Genomic DNA, 15,010 nt, shown 5'->3' with positions numbered 1-15,010 from the left:
AATAGCAGACATAGAATCAACCTAAATGCCCATCGGTGATAGACTGAATAAAGAAAATGTACATATACAACATAGAATACTACGCAGCCATAAAAAGGAATCAGATCATGTCCTTTGCAGGGACATGGATGGAGCTGGAGGCCATCATCCTTAGCAAACTTACACAGGAACAGAAAACCAAATAATGCATGTTCTCACTTACAAGTGGGAGCTAAATGATGAGAATACATGGACATATGGCAGGGAACAACACACACTGGGGCCTGTTGGAGAGTAGGGAGTGGGAGGAGTGAGAGGATCAGGAAGAATAACTATTGGATAACGGGCTTAACCTGGGTGATAGGATGATCTGTGTAGCAAACCAGCATGGCACACATTTACCTATGTAACAAACATGCATATTCTGCACATGTATCCCTGAACTTAAAATAAAAGTTGGGAATGAAAAAAAAGAGTGATTATATCAGGGACTAGGTGGTAGCGGTGGAGATGATGAAAAGTGGTCAGAGTCTAGATGTATTTTGAGGGTGGGCTTGATTGGCTGTTGGATTAGATGTGAAGGATGAGAGAAGAAAAATGTACTAGGATGACTCCAGAGATTTTGCCTTGAGCAAGAAAAAAGAATGAATGCCATTTACTGAGATTATAGAAAATAGCCAGTCTGTTTATTCTTACACTATCAATTGACACAACTTCCAGTTAACAAGCTCATTTTATTTTCTGAAAGTTACAGGAGAAGACTTTACTGGTTATGACCTTATATTTCTTTAATGGTCATCTGTAGCCAAAATCATGGACATAAATTCTGGGGAGAGTTCTTGGTAAGCCTCCCATTCCTGCTATGAGAAGAAACCAGCATGCCCATGCTTCCCAGCAGCATACTGTAATTGCTAAGTGTCAGTGATGATGTCAGTTTTAGTGTCTCAGTAACAGTTGTTAGAGGAAGAAAGTGAAGGGAGGAAGAAGGAAGGAAGGAAGGAAGGAAGGAAGGAAGGAAGGAAGGAAGGAAGGAAGGAAGGAAGGAAGGAAGGGAGAGGATGAAAAAAAAAGAACGAAAAGTTAGAAACTATGTAGTCCCAGCCTCTAGAAGCCAGAGGCATGAGGTCTACTTAGGGTCCTCTTGAGACAGGTGAAGACTTTTCAGTGTCACAAAATTAATATCACAAAGTGATGTTATGTTAGTATTATGACATCAAAATGTGTGAGCAGGCTGGGCGCAGTGGCTCATGCCTGTAATCCCAGCATTTTGGGAGTCTGAGGTAGGTGGATCACCTGAGGTCAGGAGTTCGAGACTAGCCTGTCCAACATGGGGAAACCCCGTCTCTACTAAAAATACAAAATTAGTGGGGCATGGTGGAACAAGCCTGTAATTCCAGCTATTTGGGAGGCTGAGGCAGGAGAATCACTTGAATCCAGGAGGAGGAGGTTGCAGTGAGCCGAGATCATGCCATTGCACTCCAGTCTGGGCAACAAGAGTGAAACTCCATCTCAAAAATAATAATAATAATAATGTGTGGGCAGATGTCATCTACACCATAGTTTCAGAATGCAATAAATTCACATTTAAAAACCTTGAAGTACACTGTATCAAAACTTTACTTCATCTTTCATTCTTATGTGATTCAGTTGATAGGCTGGAAGGACAATGAAAGTGAGTTCCATCATGCCGCCTGGTGTCCTTAATGATAAAGACTTTGAGTGTATTTGAAAACTCTCTGTTAATGACAGCATTTTTAAAATTCTGAGCTTTATTGAGGTGTAATTGACATACAAACATTGTACATATGTAAGGTGTATAATGTAATGTTTTGATATACATATACATTCTGAAATGATTACCAAAATCAACATAATTAACACATCCATCACCTCATAGTTATCCATTTAGGAAATCCTTTACTAGGTGGCAAAATTGATTTTAAAATCACATTTTTATCCCCTTGAAATTTTTTCTTCTGTAAATGTTCAAGGGCAGTCTTTTAATAGAATACAAACAGCTCATTCCTTCTGTGGCTCCAAGCTGGCATTTCAGCATTGAGTTTAAACTTTAGAGCAACATATGAAAATCTCCTGAATAAACTTGTCAATGATTATGGTCATCAAAACTTAGTATGATCAAGGAAACTGGTTTTTGCATAATATTCTGAATATTTAAACTCCACAGAGCTTGAATAAATGAAGTATAAATTAAACATGTCAATTTTTTTCTTTTGGTACATTATCTGTTATTGCAGATTAGCATCCAAAATCCCAAAATCCCAAATTTAAAATGCTTCAAAACTGAAACCTTTTGAGCACTGATATAAGGCTCAAAGGAAATGCATTTTGGATTTCAGATGCTCAACCAGTAAGCATATAATGCAAATATTCAAAAATCTGAAATCCAAAACACTTCTGGTCCCAAGATATGGGATACTCATCCTGTACCATGGTAAATGGTTAATTCTTCCTTGGCTTATGCCAGTGGTTCTTGATTTAAGCCCCAGGAGATATTGGAAATTTCTGGAAACATTTTTGGTTGTCAAAACTTGGGGGTGGAGTGTGTTTCTGGCATCTAATGGGTAGAGGCCAGGGATGCTGCTCAATCTTATAATGCATAGGACAGGCCCCAGAAGAAAGAACTCCTGGCCCAAAATGTCAATCAGTAGTGCTGAGGTTGAGAATTCTTGACTTAGGCCATAGCCATTCCACAGCTCAAATCACAGTTGCATTCCTTTAGCTGAAGCTTATAGTTCAGTTTTCTACTCAATATTTGAATGCTGAAGGAAGACTGGCCCTCTAGGGTTGTATTTCTAGAACAGGGAGAATGTAGTACTTTGAGGTTGCATGCTTTAGAATTAGTCATTATGTGAGTTGGAAGATCATTTGATTCTTTATTAGAAGTTAGCAGGTGTGCCAGATTAGACCTTCACCCAAAAATGTCATGAGGCTTAATGAGAGATTTTTAAAAGGTAATAGTTATCTTTGTTTCATGTTTAACAACTTTATGCATTGTCTGGTCATTCCAGCTCCACAGAAAGCTCTTCAGTTGAGTTTCAATTACAGCCCGCAATTCCAGATGCTACAACATTTTAACTGTGGCTGCCAGATATCAGTAAGATTCACAGTCCTGGAGTACAACATTCTTTACAATGTGTGCTTCATATTTTGAAGACCATCTGTCTCATTTTCGTCTATAATTGGCTCTGCCGAAGTTTTGCATGCCAAATGATATTTTTTGAAATAAGCTTTTGTGCTACTTTAAAAATGTTTCGAAAATATCTTCGAGATACAATTCACACACCATGAAATTCAGCTATTTAAAGTGTACAAGTCAATGGTTTTTAGTAGATTCACAAAGTTGTGCAACTATCACTACAGTCTAAATTTAGAACACTTTCATTACTCCATAAAGAAACCCCATGCCCATTAGCAGTCACTCCAGTTCCTCTCCTAGTCCTGGGCAAACACTAATGTAATTTCTGTCTCTAAAGATTTGCCTGTTCTTACGAGGAGTGGTGGTGTACACCTGTAGTCCCAGCTACTTGAGGAGGCCAAGGCAGGAGGATCGTTAAAGCCCAGGAGTTTGAGGCTGCAGTGAATTATGATACTGCTACTGCACTCCCATCTGGGTGACAGAGTGAGAACCCATCTCTAAAAAAAATAAAGATTTGCCTATTCTAGACATTTCTTATAAACAGAAATACACAGTATTTTGGGACTGTTTTTTTTTCACTTAGCATAATGTTTTTAAGGTTCATCCATGCTGTAGCATGTATAATATTTCATTTCTTTTTTGTCCAAATCATATTCCATTATAAGTATAACCATATTTGATTTATCCATTTATCATTTGATAGGCATCTGGGTTGTTTCCACATTTGCCTACTATAAATAATGCTGCTATAAATATTCACATACAGGTTTTTCTATGAACACGTTTTCATTTATCTCCATTATTATTATAGGCTGAACTGTGGCTCCACCAAATTCATAATTTGAAGTCCCAACCCCTAGTATCTCAGGATGTAACTGTATTTAAAGATAAGGTGTGTATAGAGGTGGTTATGCTAAAGTAAAGCTGCTAGGATGGGGACTCTAATCCCGTATGAATAGTGTCCTTATAAAAAGCCATCAGGGGCCTGTCCGCACAGGGAAAGACCACAAGAGGACACAGAAAACAGCCATCTGCAAGAAAGGAGAGAGATCTTAGAAGAAAACAGACCTGCCAGCACTGTAATCTTCAACTGCCAGCCTCCAAAACTGTAAGAAATAAATTTCTGTTGTTTAATTTACTCAGTCAGTGGTATTTTGTTATGGCAGCTCTAGCAGACTATTATAGGTATATACCTAGGAGTAGAAATGTTGGGTTAAGTGGTAACTCCATTTAACACTCCAGGGACCTGCCAGACTGTTCATATGAGTTTTTGTATGAATATATGTTTTATTTTCTCTTAAGTACATAGGAGTGGCATAGCTGCTAGGTGTATATTTAACTATTTAAGACATGGATAAATGGTTTTCCAAAGCAGCTGTACCATTTTACATTCCTACCAGCAATGTTTGAGGGTTCCAATTTTCCGTATCCTTAACAAAACTTGTTATTGTCTATCTTTTGACTATAGTTTGAGGACTAAGCTCTGATTTTTATCTTGCCCAAATTCCTACCTAAGGGTCTTGGAGAGTCATTTCCTACAAACCATGGATCCTTATCAGATGGCTTTTATTTGACCATGTATATTGTGGCCTGCTTTTCAATCCGACTCTGGCATAACATTATGAGACAAGGAAAAAATATTTAGCCCCAAAATATATTTCCTTGCCATGCCTTGAAATTGCCCCGCAAAGTCTCTTGTGGGAAAAAATCCACATCCCATAGAAAATCCCTTTCCCCTTTTGTTTTCCTTCCTTTCTTTGCAGATTCAGTGGATAATCAACTAAGAGCTAGGCAACCTTTTAGATCTGATAAGAAACATTTTACAACCTACCGTCTCTCTGAAGTCTGCTATCTGAGAGATTCCTCTGAACAATAAAACTGGTTCTCCACAATCCTTTATCTTTAACCTGAACATTCCTTTCTATTGATCCCGTCTTTAGACAAATTCAACCAATTGTCCACCAGAAAATGTTTAAATTTACCTATAGCCTGGAAGGCCCCACTTTGAGTTGTCTCGCCTTTCTGAACCAAAGCAATGTATTTCTTAAATGTATTTGATTGATGTTTCATGCCTCTCTAAAATATATAAAACCAAGCTGCACCCTGACCACCTTGGGCACATGTTCTCAGGACCACCTGAGGGCTGTGTCACGGGCATGGTTGCTCATATTTGACTCAGAATAAATCTCTTCAAATATTTTACAGAGTTTGACTCTTTTCATCGACAAGTCATGTGGTGTAAAGTGATAGCTCATCGTTTTTTAATAGACTTTATTTTCTAGAGCAGTTTTAGGTTCACAGCAAAATTGAGCATAAAGTACATAGAGTTCTCATATACCCCTGCCTCCCCCCAACCCCATGCACCCCATGCACAACCTTTCCTACTATCAATATCCCACATCACAGTTGTACATTTGTTTCAAATTATGACACATCATTATCCAAAGTCCATAGTTTATATTAGGGTCCATTTTTGGTGTTGTACATTCTATGGGTCCAGCGTAGTAGCATACAGAAGGCTCACTGTCCTAAAAATCCCGTTTTGTTTATTCATTCCTTCCTCCTCTCCAAACCTTCATATTTCGGTTTTGATATCTACTTTCCCAGCTGCTAAAGCTGTTGATCATCTTTTCATGTGCTTATTGGTCACTTACATATTATCTTCTTTGGAAAAATGTCTATTCAAATCCTTTGCCCAGTTTTAAATTGGGTTATTTGTCTTTCTGTTGTTGAATATCACTGCTTTTTAAGGTTGAGTTTGCTCCCTGCCAAGGAGGAAAACCCATGACTTTTGTCTACTATGAGAAAAACACTAATACTTTATTATTCTGGAGAATGGCTTCCTCAGCAAATTCACTGTTCCTTTCTACTTGAGATTCACTAAATGTTAATGAAGCCACTTTGTGGTTTTGGAGCAGAGCCATCATTTTTCTTGGCAGCCAGATTTATAGGACTCCAAAAGAAACAACCAGCATTAGGCAATATTCAATGAAATTTGGAGATAAAAGCTAATCAGTGTGTATAACAATTACTGATATCAAAATCAAGGAATAAGAATCAAATAGCACTTCTTACTGTTCATGGACTTCAAAAGATTTATATGAATTTGGTACTATTAAAACTTCCTCTAAATTTAAATATGAAACAGATGGGAATAATACAGTTACATGAGAAATATTAGTCATTTCTCAGTGCTTATGAGCTGGGTCCCTTGGGTGGACAGTATTTGTGCAAATGTTTTAGTAACTACATGACTCTGCTCTGTTGTGAGCCATAGTTATCATATTTTTATTTATTCTAACCAGTTAAACTACTATTTACTGAACACCCACTGCCTCTTGTAATGAAGTCATTAAATTCTTTGATACATTTTAAAAAAGAAATAGTTGCTTTTTCTCTGTTTACTAACTTTAAAAAAAAAAAAGAAAATAACATCCCCCATCCCTCCTTGTATTTCTTCGTTGGCTGAAGATATTCTGGAACTTAACACCATATATTTTGGGAGAAAGAAAAACAAACCTAAAACAGAAAATACCATAGTTATTTAAATATAGGACTTAAAATCTTGAAGTTTATCTGCACTTAAAAAAATTCCTTCCTTTTCTTAAAAATTTTCAGAAAGGATTTCACTATCTCCTTTGATAGTTTATTCTGCATTCTAAAACTCTCTTTTCTCATGGATAATCAAAACCAATCCTATAGGCGTCTCTTCCGTTTTCAGTAGAAAAGGTGACTAGTGGCCGGGTGCAGTGGCTCATGCCTGTAATCCCAGCACTTTGGGAGGCCAAGGCAGGTGGATCTCTTGAGGTCAGGAGTTCGAGACCAGCCTGGCCAACATGGTGAAACCCCGTGTTTACTAAAAATACAAACGTTATCTGGGCATGGTGGTGGATGCCTGTAATGCCAGCTACTCGGGAGGCTGAGGCAGGAGAATCGCTGTAATACCAGCACTTTGGGAGGCCAAGGCAGGTGGATCTCCTGAGGTCAGGAGTTCGAGACCAGCCTGGCCAACATGGTGAAACCCCGTGTTTACTAAAAATACAAACATTATCTGGGCATGGTGGTGGGTGCCTGTAATGCCAGCTACTCAGGAGGCTGAGGCAGGAGAATCGCTGGAACCTGGGAGTCGGAGGTTGCGGTGAGCCAAGATCGCACCATTGCACTCCAGCCTGGGTAACAAGAGTGAAACTCTATCTCAAAAAAAAAAAAAAAAGAAAATGTGACTAGCTTCCCTCCACCATCTTGATATAATGATGAAATTCTTCACGCCTTCTCTAGCCCAATGAGGGAGAAAACAAACATGAAAATATTGGAAGACACAAGACTAAGTACTAACATTTGTTGACAGTATTAATTTTCTCAATGTTTAGGTTTCTGAAAATAGAACATTTACTGTTGACTTTTTCCCTCATGTTAGCAGGTGTATCTCCAAACATTCTAGAAACTTCATGACAGAATAAATTATTATTAAGCCTAAGTTAGGTGCTTTATCTACTTTTTGACTGAAAAAATTGAAACATGGAATAAATTCATTATTTAACATTAACATGTCTACATTTCCTCTGCAAAATTCTTGACCCATAACTGCAAATTTTAAGATTAAAAATACAGGCTGAGTGCAGTGGCTCATGCCTGTAATCTTAGCACTTTGGGAGGTTGAGGCAGGAGGATCACTTGAGCCCAGGAGTTTGAGACTAGCCTGAGCAACATGGAGAAACCCTGTCTCTACGAAAACTACAAAAATCATCCTAGTGTGGTGGCATGTGCCTGTAGTTCCAGATACCTGGGAGACTGAGGTGGGAAGATCACCAGACCCTGGGAGGCTGAAGCTGCAGTGAGTCATGATCATGCCACTGCATTCCAACCTGGGCAACACAGTGAGATCTTGTCTCAAAGCAAGCCTGGCACGTAATGAGTATAAATTAGAAACTATATAAAATACATACATTAGAAAATATAATAAGTTAATGTATAAAATAGAAAATATACTTTTTTGGTTAAAACAAAATGATGTGAGGTTATGAAGAAATTGTATAATTTCTTAATTGGCTTTGAAAGCAATTTCAGGCATCCTAAAAGAGTTTTGAGTGATGAAAACATAACTAGAATAAAAGCTTCTCACATTCATAAGAGCAACAATTACTTCTCTTCCAGTGATCTCCAACTTATTTAATTACATTATCTCACCAATAAAAGGTTTGTGCAACTATATATCCAGTGCATATTTATTTAAAATGTAAATAGGTTATTAGCTATTTCTATTTTAAAGCATGCATAAATTATAGTTGGAGTAAAGCAATGTAAAATATTGTGTTTTTATTTACTAATGGGACAGAATCTTTTTGCTGTTATTAAAACATAGTTTTTTAAAATTTTTAAATAAAAACAGGCTATTGAATATATTTCATTATTTAAATTCTTTGTTGTTTGTATTAGTCCATTTTCATACTCTTAGGAAGAAATCCCCAAGACTGGGTAATTTATAACGAAAAAGAGGTTGAATTCACTTACAGTTCCACATGGCTGGGGAGGCCTCACAATTAGGGTGGAAGATGGAGGAGCAAAGGCATGTCTCACATGGTGGCAGGCAAGAGAGTGTGTTGTGTATGTTGTTTTTGTTGACACATATGAAGAAAATCCTAAGGCCCTTCAGACTCCTTGGTCTTGGAGATCCCTAAGGACCACACTTGGAAACTGATGGTCTATGGCAATGGGTCCTTTTAGCCCTTGAATCCCTTTAAGAATCTGACAAACAATATGAAACTGTCTCTAGGAAGCTGCTGGAAGGTACACATCTTGGGAGTTTGCCCTTTGAAGCTCACCTGTGGACCTTTATTCCCTCCATAAGTCCACTGACTCCGGTTAGGAATGCTTGGTCTGATAAGCGTCCTTTTTATGTAATGGTGGATAAACTGCTTTTTCCAATACCTACACATACAGTTTCAAAACCAAGGAGGAAATAAGATTGAAAAAAAGGAAGTAAGAAATAATGGAAGAAACGAATGGAAAAAAAGAGAGAATTAAAAGGTGGTTTACTGTAATCCCAGCACATTGGGAGGCCGAGGCAGGTGGATCGCTTGAACCCAGGAGTTTGAGACCAGCCTGGGCAACATAGCGAAACGCTGTCTCTACAAAAAATTAACCAGCTGTGGTGGTGCATGTCTGTAGTACCAGCTACCTGGGAGGCTGAGGTGGGGAGATCACCTCAGCCTGAGAAGTTGAGGCTGCAGTGAGCTGTCATGGCACCACTACACTTCACCCTGGGTAACAGAGACTGTGTCTCAAAAGAGAGAAAAAAAAAAAAAAAAAAAAAGGTGGTTTACTCAGTAGAGATCTTTATCTTGCTTGAAAGGCCAAAGCCATTTTAAGAAGGAAACTTGCTAAATCTTCTCCTGTATGCGTAAATAGTAATCCCTTAAAAATAAATCACTGCATAAATGAGATGACTGCTTGTGTCAGCATCAACAACTTATTAAAACGACAGAAGTGCCTCTTACAGAGGTGTAAAGTATTTATTTGCACCCTATCATGCTGGCAGAAAACCTGGGAAGGCAAATCTGAGTGCAGGGTAGAAAATGGTCAGTTTCACAATATAAACATTAACATGATTATAATTACGGACTTGAGAAGTGAAAAGCACTGGGGAAGTTTTAGGTAAATACAGCATTCCACACTGATGCTTTCACAGTTTAATAGCGGAATCACTTATAAACATTCTGATAAAGATCAGAAACTAAAATGCATTCCTGTTTAAAACACAGATTTGCATTTACCAAAGAAGACATAATTCTGTGACAAAGGAAAAATACACTCAACATTATCAACAGGCAATGATGCTCTCAGTCAATGGAAATTTTTACAAAGGCTCTGGAAAAATAACTGGAGATAGCAGTTGTTTGATTATGGGAAGGCAAGAGATCAGAAGAGGGATGAGGTGCCTGACGGTTCTGGGTAAAGAATTAGGGACATGATGCAGTAAATGTTGATTAAATAGTCTTGGCAGAAAATGACCACAGGTAATTTCAGTAAGTATATCCTAAATAAATAATAAAATGTGCAGAAACGATTTCTAAGGAAATTTGAGCACAAATGTTTTGCTCATTAGAACACTGGAAGGGTCAGTAATCAGAACTGTGCGCATATACAAATCACAGGTCTGGGAAGATCCCATAGGTCGAAAATGTGTCCTTGGACAAATCGCTTCTCTAATAGGCTATCTATGGGGGTGTGGAGCATTAAGAGCAGGTTTACTGGAGAGACAAAGATAACAATAGGGTTTGGAAAGGCAGACCATTTAAAAAAGGCGATTTTTTGGTAAGCAGAGAAAAAGTTATTGATTTTAATAATAGTAGTCATCTGTACAAAGATCATTATACAGATAATGGAGGCTGTTTTTTTTAATTTCTATTTTGCAGGAAAAGAAGCATAAGCTGCTATAAAAATTTAGTTTCAAGATAACAAAGTCAGTCCCCAAAAATCAGTATTGAGTCACTGACATTAAATGATGAAGATACAAGGATGGTGTGGGGACCTTTACTCTTCAAAGATGAGCTATACATGCCCCTGAAAGGCTGTCTGAAGGCAGGGGAAGGCTGGAGATGGCAACTTTGGCCTCTGCCAAGTCCTCGTGCTATTTTTTGTATGTGATACTATCTGTTTTGTAACTCAGAGGCAACACCACATACCTAGCATAAGGCTTGAACTCCCTTTGGGGTTATCAATTACTTACATAGCCTTCCTCTAAGGGAAGGCTTGCAAGTGGTTCATATTCGACCCTTCCATGTGATAAGCATTCATGTGGGCTTCACAGTGTAACAGAGGTACACAGAGATTCTTGTAAACAGAAAATTTTATAAAACTGTTAACTGATCTCACTTTGAAGAAGTCTTACTGACTAGATGTCCTTTATCAGAGTAGACAGGCTTAAAACGCATTGCTTGTACTATACTGTTGTAATGCATTTTTTGTTTTTCCATTGGTTTTTAATTCATGTAATTGGTTTACACTCATTTTTTGTTTTACATTCCATTTTTGCATTTGTATGCCAGTTAAAAATTACGAAATGGCACATTGTGGGATTTTGTTTAGCTAAATTCTAGAAAAATTGAAAGACACCTTTTATTCAACTTAAGCCTGAGGTTATTCAGCTTGGTGATCTCTGCATTTTTGAAAGGTTATCTTGTCGTTTAATAAACATAAATAACTTAAGCACATTGGAAGAGCTATTAAATGAGAGCAGGAGATTAAAAAGACATGATTTCTTACTTTATCCACCTAAAACGTTGGTGATTAATCTTGCATTGTTAAATTCAGTTCCTAAATATTTAAGTAAGTAGTTGGTTTGATCATTATTTGTAAAGTATTAGTAACATGATTCCAGATGAGTTTACTAGAACTAAAAAGATACATACAACGTAAAGTGCATATACCTAACTTCATACCCTTTTTGCTTCAAACCCAGATAGCTCTACTATGTTTATTGCAGCGTCAACATTTCTCTTTGTATGTGACCTGAGCTGAGTAAGCCATGCATTCAGTTTTAGGAATTGTTATCTTTCATATCACATGAACAACAAACTAAAAATCTTAACATGATAATTCAACATTTAAGTTTAATGACTGGGGCTATTCTAACAATTGCGGCTATCTCATTTTGTCTCATTGGTTTATTAGCATAGCACCCATTTAAGAACAACTACTTCTAAACAGTAATATTTCAGAGGCTATAAAATAATAGAGGAAGAAAACTTAAAAAAATCCTTTGTTTGCACCTAAGAAAATGTGAGGATCAGATTTGTATTTGTTTTGAACAATTGGAAACTGTCACAATTGTTTTTAAGATGTAACAAATGTATATAAAATATGGGATTCTGTAGTATTAGCCATTTTGATATCTTTTGTTGAAAGAAAAAACCAAAAAACCCCACATGTTCTAAGGCTCAGAAATCAAAGAATTCCACAATTTTCATTTCCACTAAAATATTTATTTAATTGATATCTTACGGAAATAAATAAAAACAGTTTTTGTCTAATACAGATAGGTTTTTTTATATATATGTAATTTGATTTTACAAAATTGAAGCATATCAAATTGTTTTCTCTAAAACATAGCTCAGAAAGGAATAGTAGAAAACAAACACAAAGAAATACTGAAATAGTCTCATTTTTAAATTATAAGCATGGGCCTTCTGAATCTCAGCATGACATGTTATTAGTAAAAGAATGTAAGATATGGAGTCAGGGGACCTGGGCTCCACTGTTTACTTGCTACATGTCCTAAGAAAGTTTCAATATATCTGAACTTCAGTTCTCTACCTTTAAAACAGGAAAGATATTAATTATATCAACTTCACAAGATTGTTGGGCAAATTAAACACGTAAATGTACAAGAAAGCTCTTTTTAATATGTAAAGAGCTATAAAATTAACAGTTTGATTTAATTTCATATAAAAGAATCAATGGATACCTCCTTTTAACTGAAGAATAAGCACCAAAAGCATGTGTGTGTTTTCTTCAGTTGAATTACATCACTCTATAAACCTAGAGTAAGAAAATGCACCTTAACTGAGCACCAAAGCCTCTCGGACAAATGGGATCCAGGGAATGGTTCTATGAGTTTTCCAGGCAGCTAACTGGGAGCTAGTAAGTCCTGAGGGTCAAAGAGGGTCCTTTAAAACTCTGAAGGCTCAAAGAAAAGGAAGCCAAACAAGAACATTTGTATTACATCAAATGGCTAGGATATAACAAGCTACTCCTTATTCAGCAATTTCAAAGTCCATTAATTCCTCACAGAAGAAGAAACACTTGGTTATTATCACTTGCAACGATTTGCTTATGTGAACATGGCATTCTCTTGTTCAAAAGGTCAAAGACTCGTGCTTAAGGGAGGAACAACTGGAGTGAAATAACAACTCTACCATGAATTCAGGTATCACTGGCTAAAAAGTCTAGTTACACAAGAACATGGGAAAGAAAAAGAATCCAAGACATCAGTATAATAATGATTAAAAAAAAAAACCCTGCCATATTTCCATGTTATAATAAAACAAAATCATAAAAACTGCAATATTTACAGATACATCAATCTTATAACATATAAAAACTTTAACAATAAGAAAAATTAAGAGTAGGGAAAGCAGATAATTTTAAGGTAATCATTAATACATTAAAAAAATCTATTTGGAGTTAACTGTTTACACTAACACCACTTTTTACACATAATAGAAATATGAATATTTTCATTGTTTTTGTTTTCAGTAGCAAGATGCAGAAGAAAGAAATAACTGTCTAACATTAACTTTTTGTAAGGAGTTGTATTACTGCAAAATTACTAGGTGTAAAGTTATGGTATAAGCCTACTCAAAAAATGGGTTAATATAATTCACCATCTACTTAAAATATTACTAACAAGATATTGGTGAATCATGTGCTAAAGATACTGAAGGCCCTTCCAAAACTGAGATCTATGTTTGTTGAATATACCAGGTCATATAAAACTAGACTAGCTTACTTTCTTATTCCAACTCTTTTTGTGACTGATCTTATCATAAGAAAAGTACACATTACCTCTCTTAATTCCCTTGCATCGTCAGATATAGATACTATTTGGGACAAAAAAATAAATGTTTTATTAGGAGTGTAAAATTAAAAATCTTTATAGATCTTTTGGAAACAGTATATTGAAAAGGACTCAATAAGTACTAGGCCACTGTACAACCAGAACAAGAAACAAATTCATTCAACTAGGAACAGTGTTGACTGTTATCTACTGGGTTTTTAAAACTTGTAACTTTGCTCTACAGCTACGAAAGTTTATTAATACACTAAAGTCCATGGAATGAATCAAGTGTAGTTCATTCAAGCTCTTCAGTTTCTTTGGTAAATAGGTCTGCCAGGTCAGCCACAGTCAAGACGGAGGCCTCTGAATGCTTTGCTGATGAGTTCGTGTGACTGCAAGGTTTTCCAAACGAGCACAGTCAGTAAGAAACCCCAAGCCATCAGCAATTATATTTGTAGTAATACGAACTAGACACATATTGTTTCTTAAGTTTTTGTAATTGGGCTATAAGAAACTCCCAGAGGAAAGCAAGTGATAAGATCATTGCCATACCTTGTCGAAGTGAAGATTTCTATATATTACTTTTAGGGTTTGTCAAAGTGTTTTTTCTCTGTGCAATTAATAGAACAAAGAATAAAACCCTTGACTACTGCTACTAAGGCTCTCACCTTACAAATTACCTTCTTACCGCCTGAAGTTAATTTGTTTCAAGAGAATTTCAAACAACTCATAACTGCTATTTTATTAAAACAACCTAAATAAAAATCACTGAAGTCTGATACACAAGGAAAACAAGAACTTTAAAAAGCCTTCATGTTTTAGGTAAAAAGACTCTTGTGGAAGCCTCTTTCCTTCCCAGAAACCATCAATGGAAGAAAATTTCTAGTTTCAAATTGCTTCTTTGCTATGTGACAATCCCTTCTAAGGCAATAATCTCTTCCTTGGGTACCTTACAATCCTACCTACCTCCTAAAGATGTAGAAAGATTTGTTTTCAAAAAGATTTAAATAAATTATAGCATAAATATTAGAAAGTTCTATGATTCCAGAGTCAAGCTTTTAAAATTAAGACTGGTTTAGTCTCTCTGCTTTTGTTCTGTCTTTGGATTGACACCACAATTAACCTTAAGAAGTTTTTTTTTTGAGACACAGACTCGTTCTGTTGCCCAGGCTGGAGTGCAGTGGCACAATTTTGGCTCACTGCAACCTCCACCTCCAGGGTTCAAGTGATTCTCCTGCCTCAGCCTCCTGAGTAGCTAAGACTATGGTGCGTGTCACTATGCCTGGCTAATTTTTGTGTTTTTAGTAGAGACGGAG

General features: G+C 36.6%; 1 protein-coding gene across 9 annotated transcripts in view; it reads right to left on the bottom strand.

Annotated features, from left to right (window-relative positions):
* Nucleotides 1-2,454: 2,454 nt before the first annotated feature.
* The window catches only part of LOC116463089 (E3 ubiquitin-protein ligase SHPRH), an 89,740-nt gene continuing 77,184 nt past the window's right edge, over nt 2,455-15,010 (bottom strand). For 2 of the 9 annotated variants that reach the window (XM_032146048.2, XM_032146049.2), the window contains exon 30: nt 8,641-9,064. In XM_032146048.2, coding sequence (XP_032001939.1) covers nt 8,857-9,064 — 208 coding nt within the window. In that variant the 3' untranslated portion in view covers nt 8,641-8,856. Of the gene's footprint in view, nt 6,656-8,640; nt 9,065-9,455; nt 14,087-15,010 lie in introns of those variants that run through there. The other 7 variants (XM_032146053.2, XM_032146054.2, XM_032146051.2 and 4 more) reach the window with 6 other exon arrangements.

This window comes from Hylobates moloch, unplaced genomic scaffold (assembly GCF_009828535.3).
Source record: "Hylobates moloch isolate HMO894 unplaced genomic scaffold, HMol_V3 SCAFFOLD_27, whole genome shotgun sequence".
Classification (NCBI taxonomy): domain Eukaryota; kingdom Metazoa; phylum Chordata; class Mammalia; order Primates; family Hylobatidae; genus Hylobates; species Hylobates moloch.
This window is presented reverse-complemented; position numbering and strand designations above follow the sequence as displayed.